Source organism: Dioscorea cayenensis, chromosome 19 (assembly GCF_009730915.1).
Source record: "Dioscorea cayenensis subsp. rotundata cultivar TDr96_F1 chromosome 19, TDr96_F1_v2_PseudoChromosome.rev07_lg8_w22 25.fasta, whole genome shotgun sequence".
Classification (NCBI taxonomy): domain Eukaryota; kingdom Viridiplantae; phylum Streptophyta; class Magnoliopsida; order Dioscoreales; family Dioscoreaceae; genus Dioscorea; species Dioscorea cayenensis.
The window spans coordinates 25,008,984-25,030,918 of NC_052489.1; the positions used below are offsets into that span (position 1 = coordinate 25,008,984).

Below are 21,935 nucleotides of genomic sequence, written 5' to 3' on the forward strand. Positions count from 1 at the left end.
ATAATTTTTCTATTTTTGTCGATGAAAAAAAAATAAAAATTATCCAATCACATAAACTATAATGTACATTTGATGTACTCTTTTTGAATGATAAATTTAATATGATAAAGATATTTTTTTAAATGCCAAAAATAATTTGCCAACATGTATTTTTCTAAAGTTGCAATTAATTGGATAAGATTTTTTTTTATTTATTTAAAAAGTGTTATATCCAATTAACCCTTCATGTTATTTTAATAATTTTATGGTGAAATATATCTTTTAAAAGTTGAATCATAATTTATCAAAAGAATCAATATCGCATGTAATGAGGGATGAGATAGAAAGAAAGCATGGGAAGAATTAGATCTAAATTTTTCACATTAATTATAATGCGACAAAAGAAAAATTGTTAATAGAAAATTATAAGAAAAGTATGAAGTTTATCAAATTAAAAATTTTAGATATAAATTTTAGATATATATATATATATATTTAATAAAGTGGATATATTATAGTTTTATTAGATATGAATTATAAATTTTAATTTTACCTTTTGAAAAAAAAGTTAATAAATACACTACACCAAATTATAATTATAGAAGCAGATAAGGAGAGCCGGTTTTAGAAAACTGGCACTAATAAATAGGATTAAAAAGTTAATCCCACTTTAGAACCGGTTTAAAGGAATCGGCTCTGTAAGTCAGTAAGTGTTTGTTATAAAAAAAACATTAGCCAATGTCACTGTGGATTCTTTACAAACTTCGGGACCTCGGGTTGGTGAGAGCAAAGCACCTCGGCAATAAATCCCATGAAGCCCCTTCCTTTCCTGCTCTCTCTCTCTAAGCCCTAGCCCCCACTATGGTCGTCATCTCCTCCCAAGGCCCCACCACCACCACCAGATCGGTGGCGCTACTCGCGGAGCCACCCTCAAATCATTGACGCCGTCCTCCTCGGACACTGTCTTGGCCGCAATTGACTCGGATTCCGGTGAGTTTTTGGCTTTTTTTTTTTTCCTAGGATTGAGGTTTTGTATTGCAGACCAGTTGCTTGATTTGGGTTTTTTAAGAGACTGAATGATTAGGGCTTCATTAGAATTTGACCTTGAAGAATTAGTTTTGTAGCCGAATTGGAATTTGGAAACCCTAGCTTAGGGTATTCAATAAATTGAGAAGTTTTATTGTATTTAGGTTTGATTAGGGTAGAGAAGAGCAACAAATAACTCCTATAAAATATCAGGCACACCACCAAGCTTCAGAAGAATGCCCATAAACAAACCAACTAGCAAATTTGTCACACAAGAAACCATTTAAATCTAGATACCTCCAACATCCCAAAACCATTTAGAAGTGACCAACTTCAGACAATGAACAGGCACTCATGATTCTCAATGACCTGAGGTCAAATATAACATTTTCACGTATATATATAGAATGATAAATGGGCACATATATATGTTCTTATAGCACTAGATGACTACCAAATTGTCCAACACCTAATTTATTCACAACAAAATAAAATTGGCAACAAAAATCTTGATTATTGGAGAAAGCACAAAATTAAACAAACACAAAAATCTTTACAAACTAAAGTTGTAGCTCCAAATTGGAAATTCTTCAGAATTTTCAATGAGGTTGAGAAAAGAAGGTGAGAGAGAGATCGGGAAGTAGGAAGATAGGAGAGAAAGAGGGAAGGAAAGAGGATTTTTAGGCCAAAAGATAGCCTTCTCCATTCATCAGTACTATCTATATATGGAATCAATACAAGATGCTAACAACCTTGCTAGTCTGGCATTTCAACAAACATCTTCTGTGCCAATACAGCTGGCAACGTAATAACAACCTTCCTAATTACGCCTTGCCTAATTACATCCATAACAACCTCAAACAACCCACAATATACTATATTTCATTATAATATGAAGTCTTTAAATTTGGTGAGTGGCTTGTCTTTAGTCTGGCGCGCACTCCTTCGCAACCCAATTCCCACTTCCTTTGATGAATCCTGAATAACGGCCTCCTGCGCAACAATTGCCCCCATCTGGATGTGATCCTTGTCCTCAAGGTTGAATTCAGGAAATGTACTCTTGAATGCAGTGGTATTCTCCCACGTTGCATCTTCAATCGACTGATAAGTCCATTGGACCAACACCTCTGAGAAAATCTTGCCCTTTTTTATAACATCCCGATACTTCAGAATGGCCTTCGGCTGTAGGAACGGATGTTGATTAAAGAATTCTGCAGGTAATGGGTTAAGAACAGTTGAAGGATCACCTATAAACTTCTTCAGTTTTGAGACATGAAATACATTATGAAATTTGGCAGAATCTGGAAACTTTAAACGGTATGCTACCACACCCACTCGTTCGATTATCTGAAACGGCCCAAAGAACCTGCGGGCAAGTTTATGAGAGGTTCGACGCACCAGTGATGATTGCCGGTAAGGTTGTAGTTTGAGTAACACCCAATCACCTTCATTGAATTGAATATCTATGCGACAGGCATTTGCTTGGTTCTGCATCCTCTGCTGGGCTTGTTTTAAATTCTCCTACAATGAAGTTATGAGTGCGGAACGGTCAGTGAGTAACTCATCCACTGATGCCACCATCGACGAGCTGGAGAGGTAATCAATTAAGGACGGAGGTGATTTACCGAAAACGGCTTCAAATGGTGACATTTTAATTGCCGAATGCCAAGCGGTATTATAGTGCCATTCGGCCCACGGTAAGTACCGAGACCATTACCGTGGATTGTCACCCGCGAAACACTTGAGGTAATCCTCCAGGTACCGGTTTAGCACCTCCGTTTGTCCATCAGTTTGCGGGTGATATGCGCTACTTGTCACCAACAGTGTGCCTTCTAATTTAAACAATTCCAGCCAAAACCCGGACATAAACAGTGGATCGCGATCAGATACAATCTGTGCTGGCATCCCATGAATTTTAATCACATCCCGTATCAAGATCTCCGCGACCTGAGGTGCTGTAAAGTTGGGTCCCAAGGCAGAAAAATGGGCATGCTTGGACAATCGGTTGACGACCACTAAGATAGTCACCTTACCTCCCGACGGGTGCAGCCCGGTTATAAAATCCATTGCTATAGAGTGCCATATCTGTCCGGGAATCTGTAGTGGCTGCAACAACCCCTGAGGTGCTCGATTGAATGGCTTTGTTGCTTGACAAACAGAGCAGCTGGAAACATAGTCCTGTACAGCTAACCGAAGCCCGGGCCAGTAGAAAACTCCCGCCAATCTGGACAGAGTGCGCTGCACACCTGCGTGCCCTCATGTCGGAGTTAAGTGGAACTCTGCCATTATCAATGGCCGCAAGCTGAGTTCGCCGGAATGCACACCCTGTTCTTAAAAAACAAAATTCCATTACGAACTGAGTAATTAGGATGCTCTCCTGGTTCCTTGAGGACATTATCAATTTGCTGTAGTGATTCTGGATGGGATTTATAATCCATACGAATAGCGTCCCAAAGAATCGGTTGAGGTCGTGATTCCGCGAATAGAGCATTGCAAGCAACCCGCTCAATTCGTGACAGCGCGTTTGTCAGACCATTGAGCACCCCCGGTTTATATTTAATGTCAAAATCAAACCCCACCAGCTTATAGAGCCACCTCTGTTGTTTCGGCGTCTGAATCGTCTGATGCATCAGTGCTCTTAGACTCCGGTGATCAGTTTGGATAGTGAAATGTCTCCCCAAGAGATACTGACGCCATTTTTTAACTGCTTCCGTTATCGCGAACATCTCGCGACCATATGTAGAAGTCGCTTGCTGCCTGGGAGTCAATTGTCGGCTGAAATAGGCCAGGGGATGTCCCTCCTGTAACAACACCGTGCCAATACCCGTACCCAATGCATCTGTTTGGACAATGAATGGCTTGGTGAAATCCGGCAATTGCAGTACCATAGTGTGCATTAAATCTGTCTGTAACTTCTGAAAGGCTTTCGTAGCATCCATTGTCCACACAAAGGCATCCTTCCTCAACAAAGCCGTCAAGGGTGCAGCGAGAACAGAATAACACGGCACAAATCGTCTGTAATATCCACACAATCCGAGGAATCCTCTCAAGGTCTTCACAGAGTGCGGAATTGGCCAATTCTTGATAGTTTGGATCTTATCAGGATCAACAACCACCCCATTACCAGAGATGATATGCCCCAAGTAGCCGAGTGAGGTACACCCGAATTCGCTCTTGGACATCTTTGCGAATAACTTGTGAACACGAAGTCGATCGAGAACATCATGGAGATGAAGCAAGTGGGAATCCCAGTCGAAGCTGTAGATGAGAATGCCATCAAAAAATATAAGGACAAATTTTCTCAATACCTGCCTGAAGGTTGAATTCATCAAAGATTGGAAGGTCAACGGAGCGTTCGATAGGCCAAACGACATCACCAAAAATTCGAAATGCTCATCATGAGTTTTGAACGCCGTCTTCTCTACATCCTTAGGGTGAATGCGGACCTGGTGATAACCAGCACGAAGATCTAGCTTCGAGAAAACCCTGGCGCCGGCAATCTCATCCAAGAGCTCCGCCACTGTTGGAATTGGAAACCGGTCTTTGATTGTGACAACGTTGAGAGCCCGATAATCAACACAAAACCTCCAAGTCCCGTCCTTCTTCCAAACCAGTAACACCGGAGATGAGAATGGACTATTACTAGGTCGTATGACCCCCTCGGAGAGCATCTCACCCACCAATTTCTCCATCTCCGCTTTCTGGAAGTGCGGGTATCTATATGGACGAACATTAACAGGTGCAGTCCCTGGAAGTAAGGGAATTCGATGATCGTGAGGTCGGACTGGCGGCAATCCGTTTGGTGTTTGAAAGACATCACTGAAGTTGCAGAGGAGTGTCTTGATTCTGTTGAGGAAGATGACTGGGGTATCGGGACCCAATTTTGGGGATGGGTCTAGAGTAACGGGTTCCACCCTTAAGTGATAGTGTTGGGCTGCATCACCTCCTGACTTAGACAATGAAGCTGATCGGGTCATGTCACATTGAGTTGGATTCACCCCATTCAACCTAATGAGCGCACCTTGATGCGAGAACTCCATCCATAGATGCTCACAGTCAAACAAAATCGGGCCCAATGTCCGCATTTATTGCACACCCAAGACCAAATCTGCGCCGTAGATCGGTAACAAGATTAGATCAACGGCAAAGAATGCATCTCCTAGTTCGAGTTTCACGGCCGAGCACTCGCCACCACAGGACAGAGCATCTCCGTTACCGACTGTCACCTTCATATAAGCTGATGGTTGGACTGCAGGATTGAGGTGAGTCGCTAACCGTGACTGGATGAAGTTGTTTGTCGACCCGCCATCGATAAGCACGATCACCTCCCTGCCATTGATAGAGCCAGAGAGTTTAAGGGTAGATGGCACCATGCGACCCATCAGCGCATGAAAAGAAATACAGGGAGTCCTTGTCACCCATTCGGCATCAGGAGAGCAGGAATTTGGCAAAGCTTCGAGATCAGGTAACGGATCCTCTTCTGGAGATACAGGGTCATCATGCTCAATCATCAAGCAGAGAAATAATGTCGGATTACATTTGTGACATGGAGTAAACTTTGAATCACAATTAAAACAGAGGCCCTTTTCCCGCCTGGCCGCCATCTCCGCTGGAGTGAGTCGTTTAATAGGCAAAGAGACAGAGCGTTGGACTGCCGGTGTGTGTGGCACCATTGCAAGCCTAGGAAAAGACGGTCGCGGAGTCTCTGTTTTGCAGTAGAGAATTTATCCTCAATGAGCTTCGCTATCCCCACCGCCTCATGAAGATCACTGGGTTTTAGGATGTATAGCTCACGCTGTATGTCTTCTCTAAGCCAGATAAGAAGCAATTCAGTAGGCTCCGCTGGCTTAAGTTGGTCACCCGAGTGGACAGACACTCAAAATCCTGGAGAAACGCTGTGACAGTGGTCGTTTGCTTGAGTTTAAATAGAGAGGCTTCATGGTTAAATAAAGAGGATGGTCCAAAGCGTAGCTCAAGCTTTCGGACGAAATCATCCGAATTTGTGAGCTGATCAGTAGAAAGAAGCCATTGGAACCATTGTCGTGCAGATCTAGTCATATAGAATGCAGCCATGGCCAATCGTTGATCCGCTGGAATTTGATGAAAAAGGAAATAGTGATTAATTTCGGAATAACCAACCTAGAACATCGTCTCCAGAGAAAAGTTGAATTTCAATTTTGGGTGGACGGGTTATAGATCTAGAGGTGTTTGAATGAAGGGATGGAGGCATTAGAGGAGACAACGAATGGATTGGGGTAACTTGGTGGGATGAGGGTAGTGGTAGTAATGGAGATTGGCACGATGAGAAGGCAGAAGGAGATGCAGGTGAAGCTTTGTCAAGATGTTGAAGTTTTACCATCATCTCAGCCATGATTGATTGTTAAGCTGCCAGGGAGCTACGAAGGATGTCAAAGGACTCTGAGTGATTCTTCCGCAGTAGATCGAATGATTCAGAATGCTGTTGGACTGTGTTGCAGAGAGAATCAATCTTGGAGAAAACAATGTCGTGACGGGCAAGCTGATCGGTGATAGACGACAACTGCTCGTTAATGACGCGTGCACGCGTCATCATCCCGTCCGTCATGAATCAATGAAAGCACCAAATTGTAGCTCCAAATTGGAAATTCTTCAGAATCTTCAATGAGGTTGAGAAAAGAAGGTGAGAGAAAGATCGGGAAGGAGGAAGATAGGAGAGAAAGAGGGAAGGAAAGAGGATTTTTAGGCCAAAAGATAGCCTTCTCCATTCATCAGTACTCTCGATATATGGAATCAATACAAGATGCTAACGACCTTGCCAGTCTGGCATTTCAACAAACATCTTCTGTGCCAATACAGCTGGTAACGTAATAACAACCTTCCTAATTACGCCTTGCCTAATTACATCCATAACAACCTCAAACAACCCACAATATACTATATTTCATTATAATATGAAGTCTTTAAATTTGGCGAATGGCTTGTCTTTAGTCTAGCGCGCACTCCTTCGCAACCCAATTCCCACTTCCTTTGATGAATTCTGAATAACGGCCTCCTGTGCAACAAAAGTCAACAATTAATGCAATATGGAAACCACCAGTTGGATGAGCATCACAACAATTCACTTAATAAAAAAGAAATGCAAAACATCCTAATGCAAATCACATGCATTTAATTACAATAGCTCAAAATTTTAAAAAATAAGTATTTTTTTTTTCAGTTCAATAATAGAATGAACATCCAATAGAGCAAGGAAATTATCAGTTCTCAAAATTTAACATTCGTGATATTGGTTAGGATTGATTGTATTAGTGTCTACCCAAGCTTATATTGAAAGAAAAATATGCCTTTATACCACATTATTCAGTGAGTGCATTTTATGTACCTATGAAAAAAAATTATGTATTCAAATATATACACTATGGAGGTTGATGTCTTGACTATAAATCAGCAAACCTTTTTATGATGAGCTTCGTAGTTTGCCAAGTTAATGCTGAAACACTTAAAAGTGTAAGCCACAACTTTTGATCTTGAAAGGGTTTCTAAAATGCATGGTTTTCTTGCTCTCATCACAGAACTTGTGTGATTTCAAAAGAAGTCAGCAGTAATTAATTTGACACTATCCTACCAAGCACTTTGTCTTTGTATGCTCTATATTGCATTTCTGTATCCGCTGTAAATTTTGAAAATCACCTGCCTTGTTAACTCTAACAGGAATTTTCATCTGTTATAGTTCTTGAAGATGAGCTTCCATGCTATCACTTTTCTTGAAATGTTTTTGTTTCTATATTTGTACATTCTTGTCACTTTATCCAAGTCGTTTATATATCCTACATTTTTACTAAACCTAGTGTGTTCTTGTTCATGAAGCACAATGGCTCTGCATTACATGTTGTGTGTAATATGATTGAAAATCAACTGTTTGATGTATTACTCCGCCGGCAAATTCAATGGGTATTTTTGGGTAATATCTGCAACCACTGGTTGTATCATTTCTGATTTTTTCCGCTACTCTGATATCTTTCAATGCCGAAGCTCTCTATTTAGATGTTCTCTTTTGCAAATCAATAGAGACCAAATCAAGCACCCTTTCATGGTTTGCCGGTCAATCATCGCCGATTTTAGGCATTAACAAACTAAATCAAGCATCTTATTTAGATTCACAAGATTCTTCCACTGGTCATCATCGAGCAAGTCTCATTATACAAACCAAACTGCCCAACTGAGTTGCTCATTCATCCAACAACCTCCTGAAGCAAAAAACCAACTGTTATCATTCATTTGGATTTTTGCTTTGGATTTTTCAGACCATGCTTAGCTTTACACTGGTTTTCTGGCTTTGCATTAGCAGCACACCCTTTTCGACTTCCCGGAATTGAGCTATCAAAGGAATGTGGTCGCTTTGGTTTCTTCTCACTTTGTTTACATTGGCAGTCAGGCTTTCCACTAGGAGCACACCCTTTTCGACTTCCCGGGGATGATTTATCAGAGGAATATGGTTACTTTGGTTTCTTCTGACTCTGTTTATTAGCAGCCGTTCCACTGCTGCTATTCCCACTATTAGCTTTGCCGCTGCTACCATGCCCATTACTAGCTTTTGCATTTCTACCATGCCCTATATAATTTCCCAAGAGCAAGCAATCAGAAAAATCATCTGTTGAGATTTGTAGTAAGGAACAAATGCCTTTTAGACATTTTAATTGAGTTATGGTGAGAAAAACATATTATGGTAGAAATGCATTTGTTCTAAAAGGCATTTGTTCCTATATAATTTCTCATGGCTATGTTGAGTTTTTCACTTGGATTTTTTAAATGACCAAATTTCTATTTATTATTGAGTTATGGTTTAATTTTCACTTGTTCTTGTAGATAAAATAACCACTTCATGAGAATTTTATGTGATAAGTTTTGTCTATAAAATGATTGGAGGTTGTATACTCCAAGTATGCTGGAACATAGCTGGAAGGGCCTGACCATATATTGTTAAAGGAGGATGATATTGTTAGTATTCTTGATACTGATGATGTCAAAGATCTCAAGCCTCTTGACGATTGAGTTCTGCTCAAGATTTGTGTTTTTCTTCAAATATTTTCATATTCTTCTCTGGAAGATATTGTCTATTCGTTAAGATTCGATGATGCATCTCAAAATCAACTGTTGTTCCAAGGTTTCTCATTGGTGTTCCTTATCTTTCATTCTTTTGTATAAATCTTAGGTCATGGAAGCTGAAGAAAAACCTCCCATTGGTGTTCTATTGCCAGGGGACCAAGGAAAAACCTCCCATAGTTACAGTAAGTATCAATCTTGATAGTGTGATTCTAGTGGATTTTTAAATGGCCTTATGCTTAATCTCTGGTGAAAATTGAGTTATATTAGTTGTAAAATTCTCAACTAATATTTTGTGGGGTGACTAAGTTAAAAAAATGAAGAAATAATCTTCCGTCAGAAAATATAATCATGATGGTGATTTGCTGAATATGCTGTTAACTTATATGTTTATAACATACTAGAATAGTTGTTTGTAAATTAACTTTGATTAGTTTAATTTTTTTTGTTTGAGAGAAGCTTGTTGTTGCTAAATTGCTAATTAATTGTGGCATTTGACTGCAGAGATGATTGACATCAATAATAAAATCCTTGGCTTTGTTTGGACTTTGTATCTCTTGTAAAGTATGACTAGTTACGTGATAAATGAAACTTTAAGTAAGATGACAAGATTGGTTTAATGATAATAAAAGCTATTTATTGGCAACACATGGACGTTTGTCTCATCACTATAGCTAGTGATTAATGCAGAGGTGCTCATGATCAATAATTTAGGAGCGAATTTGCAATGATTTTGTTTGGGAGTTCATTACGAGTGAGCAGTGGATTTTTTTTTAATTCCTATGATTTATATTATGATATTGAAAGCTTTATTGTTCTGCTTTGATCTTCATAACTTGAAACAATTTTTTTTACTTATTTGATTTAGGCAACCTTGAGAGAATAAATTCAGCATGAAAACCTTGAGAGGAGAGTGGCATCTATTGTTTTACAATGTAGAACAACATAATTTGTCTGATTATTGAGAGGTTTCATTGTAAAGATTATTGATCTTGGAGTGATAACATGAGATGTCCTGTTGTTGATGCTAATAATATGCTAAGAAGGTGGCCAGTCAGAAGTTATGAATTGTGAACTTCTCTGAACACTTGTTCTTCCTCTTGCTTTACTTGGAAGTTGGATTGTCATGGCATAGAGCCTTTTTGTTCAAGATCAAAACTTTACTTGGAGGAAACAGTTGTGGTTTGTATAGATCATCTACTCACACAGGTAGATACTAGTTTGACTATATATAATAGAATGTGAATGACTCAGATTTAAGCAAAATGGGTTCACGTTGTTATATGTATATATGTTATGTATGTTATATATTTGTATGTATGTAGGCCATGGGGTACATTGGTATCATTGGCTTCTATATGTAAACCTATAATCACACTTGTTTAGATGCAATGTAGATTGATTCTTTCTCTTCTATCTTTCATATCATGGTATCCGAGCTAGGTTAGGTTATTTTTTTTCCGGCCAACTACTCCGGGCCATCTTCATCGGCATTCTCCGGTCATCTTCCTCGGCACTCTTCATCTACATACTCTTTTCCTTCATCATCCATTCTTTCTCTTCTTTCAAAAACGGAATCTTCTCTTCTCCATCTTCTTCACCACCTCCACCATCATCAAGCTTCCTTCCCCACCATCATCAACCTCACCATCCAAGCCTCGCCCTGCAGCCACGGCCTGCCAGCTGACCAGCGCCCAGCCCACGCCCGCCCGGCGCTCCGTCGGCGCCCTCGCCCACGCATCGCCCGGCGCTCCGCCCGCGCCCGGGACCAGCACCACGCTGCGTCTGCCCGCCCGCCGCGCCGCCGCTCGCCGGACGATGCTGCTTGCCGCTCAGCCGACCAGCCTCACCCTTTTTCTCCAAATCCCCTAGAATCAAGATTTTTCAGCCTTTTCCAAACACAAGAAACCAAGATGAAGTGACTCATTGTCTTCTAAAGCAAAGGCTTTGATGTGATTGTACTGTGCACTTGTGATTGTATTCCAAATCCCGATTTGCTTAAAAATTCCTGATTTGCTTTAAAAATAAAAATGATGAATACTTATGGACCGGCTTTTGTTCGTACTAAGGGAACACGTCCTCAGGCTTCTTTCAGAAGGGAGGACAGTGCTCTGACTGTCTCGCACTTTTCTTCTGTCCCTTCAGTGTCTTCTCCTACTTGCTTCCAGGCTCCTCCCCTTGATTCCTCTAGGCCTCCTCCAAGGCCAAAGAGGACCGAGCAGCGAGGACTCACGCACGTCACTTGCCCTGTTGTTTCTTCACCGGCTCCACCTCTTCTTCCAACACCTCACTCTATACAGGCTTATCCTACTCCACTATCTCTTACATATAAGCAGTTTTTAACCATGTTCCGGCAGTTTCAGCAGTCTTATTTGACAAACTCCATATCATCTATTGGACATGCGACTTCCACTCAGGTTGCTCCATCTGCTTCAGGTAGTTTCTGTCCTCTCTGGCTTCTTGACTCTGGTGCTTCTCTCCACATGACCCCTGATGCCACTCATCTGCACCATTCCCATTCACCTTCTCATGTCACCCGTGTTCGCACTACTGATGGCACACTTCTTCCTATTTCCTCCACTGGTCATTTCTCTTCTAGTGATTTCTCAATTCCTTCAGTCTCTCATGTTCCTCGTTTATGTATGAATCTTATATCTGTTAGCCAGCTTACTGATTATGATTGTCAGGTTATCTTTGACCGTACCTCGTGTCATGTGCATGATCGCAGTGGGACGGTGATTGGAACTGGCCGTCGTCAAAATGGAGTTTATGCGTTGGATTCCCTTCGTCTTCCATCTTCACCTGAACCCGTTCATCACTGTTATACTGCCGTTCAGTCTCATCATAAGTGGCATCATCGTCTTGGCCACTTATGTTCGTCTCGTATGTCGTCTCTTGTTCGTCATAGCGTTTTAGGAGCTGTCTCTCCTCCTTTTGATGTCGTCTGTCTTGGATGTAAACTTGGTAAGCAACTCCAACGTCCTTATCCTTTGAGTGTGTCTCGGACTACTGCTCCTTTCGAACTTATTCACTCTGATGTTTGGGATCCTGCTCCCTTTGTCTCTAAAGGTAGTCATCGCTATTATGTTCTTTTTATAGATGACTACACTCGATTCACCTGGCTTTATCTTATGCCTAACCGTAGCCAGTTATTATCTATTTATCGCTCCTTTTCCACTATGGTCCGCACCCAGTTCTCTGCCTCTATTAAGACTTTTCGGTCTGACTCTGGCGGTGAGTACACCTCTCACGTCTTTCGTGCCTTTTTATCTTCTGAAGGCATCTTACCTCAGTTATCTTGTCCTGGAGCTCATCCTCAGAATGGGGTTGCTGAACGTAAGCATCGTCACATCTTAGAGACGACACGTGCTCTTCTTCTAGGTGCTTTTCTTCCCCCTCATTTTTGGGCTGAAGCTGTCAGCACTGCCGTCTATCTCATTAACCTACAACCCTCCTCTTACCTTAATGGTCGTAGTCCAGGTGAGTGTCTTCATGGGACACCTCCCCGCTATGATCATCTTCGTGTTTTTGGTTGTCGCTACTTTGTTTTACTATCACCTCGGGAGAGAACAAAGCTAACAGCCCAGTCTGTTTCATGTGTTTTTCTTGGATATAGCCTTGAGCATAAAGGTTATCGTTGTTATGATCCAGTCACTCGTCGCATTCACATCTCCCGTGATATTACGTTTGATGAGTCCACACCTTTCTATGCTTCTCCATGTTCCATTGAGTCCTCATCTCCCTCTGTCCCTCTGTCCTTCCTTTTTCCTACCCCTTCCGTTGAGCATACTCCTCCTGTATCTTGCTCTCCTCCACCATCCAACCCTCCTGCCGAGTTTCTTTCTCACTCCTCTCTTGACCCCTCTCCTCCTTTATATGTTGACTCTCCTACAGTGTCTTCCCCTCATTTATCTGTTGAGTCTCCTATACTGTCTTCCCCTCCACCCTCGCTTCCTCTTGCTCACCCACCTATTCGTTTCACATACCACCGTTGGGATCCCGCAGAGCCTCTATCTCGTTGGTCATCTCTGACACCTCTCCTACTATCGATCCAGCTCCTGAGGTACACTCTCACACTTATTCTTTACGCGATCGCTCCACTTTGCATCCCCCAGTCCGTTTTGCTTCTGCTAGCACCAGTGTTTCAAATGTCTTTGAGCCAGGTACCTACAGGGAAGCAGTTTGATTACCTGAGTGGCGGACTGCCATGGCAGAGGAGCTTGATGCTTTGACTTGGACTCATACGTGGGATCTTGTTCCCCTTCCTTCTCATGCGGTTCCTATCACTTGTCGTTGGATCTACCGTGTGAAGACTCGTTCTGATGGGTCTCTCGAGCGCTATAAGGAGACTTTTGCCCCAGTAGCCCATATGAGGAGACTTTTGCCCCAGTAGCCCATATGCACATTGTGCGCACTTTGGTTGCTGTTGCTGCTGTTCGTGGTTGGGCTCTTCATCAGCTTGATGTGAAGAACGCGTTTCTTCATGGGGACTTGAAGGAGAAGGTTTACATGACTCCTCCCCCTGGCCTTCGGGTACCTCCGGGGTCTGTTTGTCATCTTCGCCGAGCTCTTTATGGTCTCAAACAGGCTCCACGGGCCTGGTTTGAGCGGTTCAGTATAGTGGTTGAGGCTGCTGGTTTCACTTCGAGCATACATGACCCGGCAGTCTTCATTCACTCTTCCTCTGGTGGGCAGACCATTCTTCTTCTATATGTCGATGATATGATCCTTACCGGTGATGACTCTGCTCACATTACCTTTGTGAAACAGAAGTTATGTGAAACTTTCTTGATGACTGATTTAGGTCCGCTTCGTTACTTCTTGGGTATCGAGATTACTTCTCATCCTGATGGTACCGTCTCTCTCAGCAACGTTATACTCACGATCTACTTGCTCGCTCTGGTTTGACTGATACCCGTATTGCTGCTACACCGATGGAGTTGCATTTACAGCCTCGTGCCTATGATGGGATTCCCTTATCTGATCCTTCTCGCTATCGACATTTGGTTGGCAGTTTAGTCTACTTAGCCGTCACCCGTCCAGACATTTCCCATGCAGTTCACATCCTCAGTCAGTTCGTTGCGGCACCCGCTCATTAGTATGCTCATCTTCTTGAATGCTGCGATACCTTCGTGCGCTCTGTATCTCGTGGTGCGTCTACTCACGTCGATCCACCCGCTTCGATTGCATGCCTATTACGATGCTACTTGGGCTAGCTCTCCGATGATCGAGTTTACATTCTTGAGTTCTTTGTATCTTTCTTGGGTCTTCACTTGTTGTTTGGAAGACTAAGCAAACGGGCTGACTGCCAAGTCCAGATCTTTGGTCGAGGTTCGTGCTTTTAGCCTCTACCGTACAGGAGGTGCTTTGGATTCGTTCGATTCGCGAGGATTTTTGGTATATCGATCCATTCGCCTATTCCCATTCACTGCGACAGTACGGGAGCTCTTCAGATTGCTACTGATCCGGTCAAGCATGAGCTGACCAAACACATTGGTGTGGATGCACACTTCACTCGCTGTCATGTCCGCGCTCATATTGTGTCACTTCATTATCTTCCTACCGAGGTTCAGGTAGCTGATTTTTTCACTAAGGCGCAGACGCGTGATCAGCATCACTTCATGTTATCCAAACTCAAGACGTATGATCCGCCTTGAGTTTGAGGGGGGGGGGTGTTATATGTATATATGTTATGTATGTTATATATTTGTATGTATGTAGGCCATGGGGTACATTGGTATCATTGGCTTCTATATGTAAACCTATAATCACACTTGTTTAGATGCAATGTAGATTGATTCTTTCTCTTCTATCTTTCATATCACACGTATCATTTGCATTTAAGCATGGTTAAAAATAATTTTTTTTTTTGACTTTTTGATATTTGTAGTGTTTATAATAATTTGTTAGGGGAAACTACTTGGGGAATCGAACACAATATTTAACATCAATTGATATCTAAGGCTTTATGTTGTTTGCTAGAGTTTTAAAACTACGATTTCCATTTCATGTGTTGGTATTTATTTAGTGATTCAAGCCTTGTTAGCATAGTATTTCGTAAGTTCTAAGCAAGCTACTCATTCTGGTGGGTAGCACAATGCAGTCATATCAGTTCCAAGTTGCGCAGCTCTGTTATATGATTTATATGTCTTCTGTTTTATTTTTTATTTTTTAATAAAATGTCTTCTATTTTGTGGTTCTCATTGAGTGTTGTTTATTTTTGAGTTTTAAATATCCTCATGCTTTAACTATAGGCACAATGTAGTGTTTATTGGAGTTGACCCATCATCAGTGAACTTTTATGAGTATTTTGTGGTGCCTCTTCTCCACTAACAATTAGAGAATGTGATCACAAAGAGGACCACCACTGTTCTTATTGCAATTTGAAGGTTGAGTAAGTGTCTAATGGATAGCATCACATTATCATGTTTTCCTTTTTTCCAAATTCATGGTATGGATTTATAATTTATTATTTAATATTTTTTATTTGATTTTAAATATAATTATAGGTCTTTATTTAATAATGTTTGTCTACTTTTGCAGGAGAATTCATGGTTAAAGATCGAGAGGGTTAAAAATTAAGAGGATACACGAAACTTTTTACTTTGTGTAATTAAGCAAAAAAAATTGTAATAAAAGTATATAAATAATGTAAAATTTTTTACATTTTGTTATTAATTAAAATATATTGCACTTGTCAATAAAAGTCAATAAAATTGAATTATAATGCTTTTGAAGGTATTGAAATATTCATGTTTTTGATTTACAAGTTAAACAAATTTATTTATTATTAGTATGAAAATAAATTAAAATTTAATTTAATTCAATTAATGAACAAATTTAGAGGCGGTTATAACCGCCTCTATAGCTAATAATTTCTTATACATTTATACTTTTAAGAGACGGTTATAATCGCCTCTAAAACTTTTGAGTGATAAAAATTATTAGTTATAAAGGAGGTTATAATCACCTCTACAACTACTGAGTAGTATAAGAAATTATTAGTTATAGAGGCGGTTATAACCGCCTCTAAAACTATTAAAGAGTAATGAAAACTTAATAGCTATAGAGACGGTTATAACCACCTCTAAAAACTATTAAAGAGTGATGAAAACTTAATAGCTATAGAGGTGGTTATAACTGCCTCTACCACTTATAATTTTTAGGGGCGGTTAAAACCGCCTCTACTCTTTTTATTAAAAACCGCTTCCATAGATAAAACTTACTCCAACGGTTTGTACAAACCGGCTCTAAAGTGTAGAGCCGGCTTGATACGAGGCGGTTTAGAGGCGGGTGAAAAAACCAACACTATATTTATAGAGGCGGTTAAAACCGCCTCTATAGGGCTTGACAACCGCCTCAAAAACACTCTTTTGGTATAGTGATAGTTTGCAGATAATGGCCAATAGAAAATTGGGATTATTTTTTTATGTTGCCATATGGGAGGAAGGATTATATGAAACAGTGACATCAAGTCAGTTTATATCATTTTTCAATTATAAATCACCACATCAGACTAAATATGTTTTTTAAATGATGTGCATGCCAAGTTGGCATCCACATCATTATCCACCTTATTTTTTTTCTATAAACTTTAAATTCAAATAGTGTAAATCTCTAAATTTTTAAAATTATAAAACCCTAAAAATCATAAATCCAAACACTATTAAAACTATACCCAAAATTCTAAACTGTAAACTTTTAATCCAAAACTCTAAACCCTAAATTATAAACCCTAAATCCTAAATTTGAAGCCTGAAATGGAGGAAGTTTGCGGTTTACAATTTAAGGTTTCAGGAAAGGTTTTCTGTTTAGTGTTTAATAATAAAAAAAAAATATATTTTTTTATAATAAAAAAGATAAAATTCTGATGTAGCAACTTATGATTTGAAAAGATAAAATCGTACATGGTGTCACTGATTTATTGAATCCTAATTTCATATGGGGTTATTTTTTTTATCATATAAAAATTAGTTTCCCTTTCAAACATGTATTAATAATGAATGTGTACCTGTTTAATATGAATAATGAAATTCATCAAAACGTTATTAATTTATCTTTTCAAATATATATCACACTTGAGAAAATAGTGGGTGAATTTTCTTAATTACAAAGGTATAAAATAATAATTTAATTTGTATCGAAGCATGTGATCGTCATTGATGTGAAATAACTCTTTTTATTTATTATATCTTAAATGTATCACCATTAAAAATCAATTCATACCAAGTCATATTAGTTAGAAGATCAACTAGATGAATCAATTTAATTAAAAAAATTAAAATAAATATATTTTTAGAGGGTTAAAACTAAGAATTATATATTCCAAACCAGGTTGATAGCCTAGTCGCATTAGCTAAATTATCAAAAATATTGGTGTAGAAAGTTCAACTCTCTAATTCAATTCTCATTAGATATACAATATTGATAACATGTACCTAGTTATGATGCAAATAGTTTTCAACCATATATACTAACACAAATCATCTCCAACTAAAAAAGTTAGTACTTCAATCTTTCCATGATCAAATAGCATGAGTTTTCCAACAAACGTCCTTTGATTAATAATGCACCAAAATAAATGAATGAATAAATTTTTGCCTACCTTCATATTCTTCACAAGCAAAACCTAGTACCATTATTTATATCACAGGCAATCTGGTTGGTCTAATTAATTAGGTAACAGTCATCAACACTCGGCTTAGGATGTATGATTCTCATCTTATACGGTTGTTACACTGTTCAAGGCCAGAACCCCTTCCCTTCTTCTATCATCCCTCTCTTTTCTCCTTGCTATATATATATCTCATCTCCTTCCCCATCTCTCCCATCCCTCCATACTGTAAGAATTAAGAAAAACATATATGGCAACAAAACCAGGGTACTTAACTCAATGGCCCTGGCAAAGCCTTGGCAACTTCAAGGTATATATATATATATATATATATTCATATATAATCTTTCCGCTTTCAACTTCCAATCATTTATATATATTGCATGAATGAATGATGACTTGCAGTATTTGCTGTTGGCTCCATGGGTGCTGGATGGAGCTCACAAGGCCATGAGAGATGGATGGAATGTAAACTTCACGTATCTAGCCATCCTCCCCCTTCTTCTCTCCAGAGTGCTTCACAACCTGGTCTGGATCTCCATATCCCGTTTCCAGAATGCCAGGAGCAAACACAGGATCCTTGATAGAAGCCTTGACCTCGACCAAGTTGACCGTGAGAGAAACTGGTCTCTCTCTATCTCTCTTTCTCTCTCGATCTCTCAACAATGAAATTATATTATATATGTGTATATATATCAGGGATAAAGAGATAAAATGTTGGTTGGTTGATGAACAGGGATGACCAGATCTTGTTCAGTGGTTTTATAGCCTACTCGATCTCCATGTGCTTCAGTACTGATGCTACCAACCTTCCAATATGGAGAATGGACGGTTGGGTCATCATCATGCTCCTCCATGCTGGCCCTGTGGAGTTCCTCTACTACTGGTTCCACAGAGCTCTTCACCATCACTTCCTCTACTCTCGCTATCACTCTCACCACCATGCTTCAATTGTCACCGAGCCCATTACTTGTATATATACCTATATAGATTTCTTTAATTTTTCATTAATTTTTTTTTTTTTTTTGTCTTTTCATTAAATATTACTAATAATTTTTGCTGTTTTGCATGCAGCTGTGATTCATCCATTTGCAGAGCATATAGTGTACCACTTTCTCTTCTTTATTCCTTTGCTGACGTCCATCTTTACCAAGACAAGCTCCATTCTTGCTATTTTTTTCTATATGACATTCGTTGACTTTATGAACAACATGGGGCATTGTAACTTTGAGCTTGTCCCGAACTGGCTCTTCAAGGTCTTCCCTCCTCTCAAGTATCTCATGTATACTCCCTCGTAAGTTCATCATTAATCTTCAATCCTTAATCTTTTCGTTAAAATCAAAACGTTTTTACTAACAACTTCATCTTTAATTTGGTCAGGTATCATTCTCTTCATCACACTCAGTTTAGAACCAATTACTCTCTATTCATGCCTTTTTATGATTACATCTACAACACAATGGACAAGTCTTCTGATTGTTTGTATGAGACTTCCCTCAAAGGAAAAGAAGAAAAATGTGATGTCGTTCATCTAACTCATCCTACAACCTTGCAATCTATTTATCATCTTCGTTTCAGTTTCCCTTCCTTGGCTTCGAAACCATATGATTCTAAGTGGTACATGATGTTGGTTTGTCCGTTGTCGCTCATATCAATGGCATTTACATGGATCTATGGTTCTTGTTTTACTGTTGAGAGAAACAAATTGAAGAAACTAATAATGCAGACATGGGCAATACCAAGATATTCTTTCCAAGTAAGATATATCAAATTGCAACTCAAATTTCAGACATGTTCATTGATGATTTGATTAATTACCATTTATTGCAGTATGAATTATCTTGGGAAAAAGATGCAATCAATGATCTGATTGAGAAGGCTGTTCTTGAGGCAGATTGCAGAGGAGTTAGAGTTTTGAGTCTTGGACTATTAAATCAGGCAGGCTGTTAATTTGTTCTCATTTGTCCAATTCTGATCATGAAACGCTAATTAAGCACAACTGTATGTTTTACTGCACTGAAATTAATTTATCTCAAACTTTGCAGGGCAGAGAAATCAATGGAAACGGTGAATTGTATCTGAGGAAACACCCAAATTTAAATTTAATGATTGTTGATGGAAGTAGTTTAGCAGCAGCAGTTGTTCTCAGAAGTATTCCATCGGGAATAAACCAAGTACTGATTTCAGGAACTCTCTCTAAGATTGGCTGTGCAATTGCAACAGAACTATGTAAAAAGGGAACTCAGGTGGTTAAATCTTCACTTTAGTTGCTTTATCAATCTTTCAAGTTTCAGTTACTGATAATACTCGTAATTAATTGATGGCAGGTTATGATGACATGCAAGACTGATTTTGATTATCTGATGTTAAGAATGTTAGATTCGACTTCAAGACACTTAACTTTCACAAGGAATTATACCACTCAGGTGATTAAGTTTGAGATAATTCTGAGTTCCATCAAGTTGGCAGGACCACTTGCTGTACTGTAATTGATTTATTAATAAAACACGCAGGTTTGGTTGATAGGAGAAGGAATGGATCATGCAGAGCAAATGATGGCACCGAAAGGCGCCATCTTCATACCTTTCTCACAGTTTCCTTTGAAGAAAGCTCGCAAGGATTGCACTTACTACTCCACCCCCTCCTTGAGAATGCCTGATGCACTTGAGAATGTGCATTCTTGTGAGGTAATTCATCTCAATTACAATTTCGAAACAATTCCGGTTTTTTTTTTATCTGAAACTAAACAGGTTATTCTGTTGTTACGACAGAATTGGCTTCCGAGAAGGGTTATGAGCGCATGGCGAGTTGCAGGGATAATTCATGCATTGGAAGGATGGAACGAACATGAATGTGGAGACACAATGCTTGACATTGAGAAAGTATTGTCTGCTGCAATCCTTCATGGATTCTTCCCTTTAACTCAAGCATCATATGAAAAACAATAATTGAGACAATAATAGTTTGCTATCAAATATATCCATGTACTACTTTGATTTCGATAACATTAAATGACAGTACTATGAGTTAGTTTGAGATGTGCCCATTTTTTTTTTTTTTTTTGAAAATCTAATTAATATTATATCTTGAATGAAATTTATAAAAACTTTATTAATTTCTCTTTTCAGATATGTATCACACTAGAGAAAATAGTTGGAGAATTTTCTTAATTGCATAGGTTTCAAATAATAATTTAATTTGTATCAACACGTGCCTATATAATACTTTTCTCTTTTGATTGATGTGAAATAACTTTTTTTATTGATTATATCTTAAAATGTATCACCGTTAAAAGTTAATTCATACGTGCATTCGAATCAGTAAGAAGATTAACCAGATGAATCAATTTAATTTAAAGATTAAAATAAATATACTTTTAGAGGGTTAAATTCTAGGTAGTCAGAACCGGACCGGACCTTTGAACCTGATGAGGCCAAGGTTCAAGGGTCAAGAGGTCCAACCGCGGTCAAATCGGGTCGAACCGGATTTAATAAATAAAAATATAAAAGAAAATACATTAAATATTATATTAATTTTTAAATTTAATACACAACCTATATTAATTTTTAAATACAACCTATCAAACAAAAGTTACAAAACAAGTCTTGATTCCAATCATTCCACATTCAAAACACAATATTTAACAACATTTAATTAAACTAAATCCATATAAAAGTATAAAACACTAAATAAAATTAATCTCATCAAGTTTTTCTCAAACACTAAAATCAAATCCATAAAATTAAATTCATAGCTCATAATTCTCAACAAAATATACATTTAGATAATACTATGCAATAAGCATGGTAAGAAAATTCAAAATGTATAGTTTCATACACAAAAAGTTTTCCACATTGAAATGAAATCCACACATGGGCCATGGCCATGGCCCATTGGCTTTTTTTTTTTTTAATTCACTGTTGAAACCGGATGAACCGGTCCGGTTCATCCGATTCACGGTTGAACCGACCGGTTTATCCGGTTCAACAGCGGTTTTTCTTCTGCCCGGTTTTATAGGCTGAACCGGACCTGTCTAATGTCCGGATCCGGTTCTGACTACCTAGGTTAAATCTAAGAATAACGCCAAGCCAAGTTGATAGTCTAGTAGTATTGACCCCACCCATAAAAAATGTTGGTGTTGAAAATTCAATTTTTTAATTTAATCAAGTCTTACTAGACGCAATAGCGGTAACTGGTCACTGGTGGTAATACAAGCTTAAAACCTAAACTCCAT

The 21,935-nt window shown here is 39.0% G+C and overlaps 1 protein-coding gene across 1 annotated transcript; it reads left to right on the forward strand.

Annotated features, from left to right (window-relative positions):
• Positions 1-17,885: 17,885 nt before the first annotated feature.
• On the forward strand, positions 17,886-20,739 carry LOC120250303 (very-long-chain aldehyde decarbonylase GL1-4-like). Its single transcript, XM_039259100.1, has 10 exons — positions 17,886-18,011; positions 18,107-18,327; positions 18,438-18,673; positions 18,776-18,995; positions 19,082-19,457; positions 19,532-19,639; positions 19,747-19,947; positions 20,029-20,127; positions 20,215-20,388; positions 20,473-20,739. The coding sequence occupies exons 1-10, from the start codon at positions 17,952-17,954 to the stop codon at positions 20,647-20,649; spliced, it is 1,872 nt and encodes a 623-aa protein (XP_039115034.1). The 5' UTR covers positions 17,886-17,951; the 3' UTR covers positions 20,650-20,739.
• The last annotated feature ends 1,196 nt before the right edge of the window (positions 20,740-21,935 follow it).

What these genes read in the sequence shown, in the direction of transcription:
- LOC120250303 (XM_039259100.1), top strand. Translation starts at nt 17,952, where the DNA reads ATGGCAACAAAACCAGGGTACTTAACTCAATGGCCCTGGCAAAGCCTT. An exon ending in TATCTCATGTATACTCCCTC is followed by an intron (nt 18,996 to 19,081) that starts GTAAGTTCATCA and finishes TAATTTGGTCAG; the next exon opens with GTATCATTCTCTTCATCACA. An exon ending in CAAGGAATTATACCACTCAG is followed by an intron (nt 20,128 to 20,214) that starts GTGATTAAGTTT and finishes TAAAACACGCAG; the next exon opens with GTTTGGTTGATAGGAGAAGG.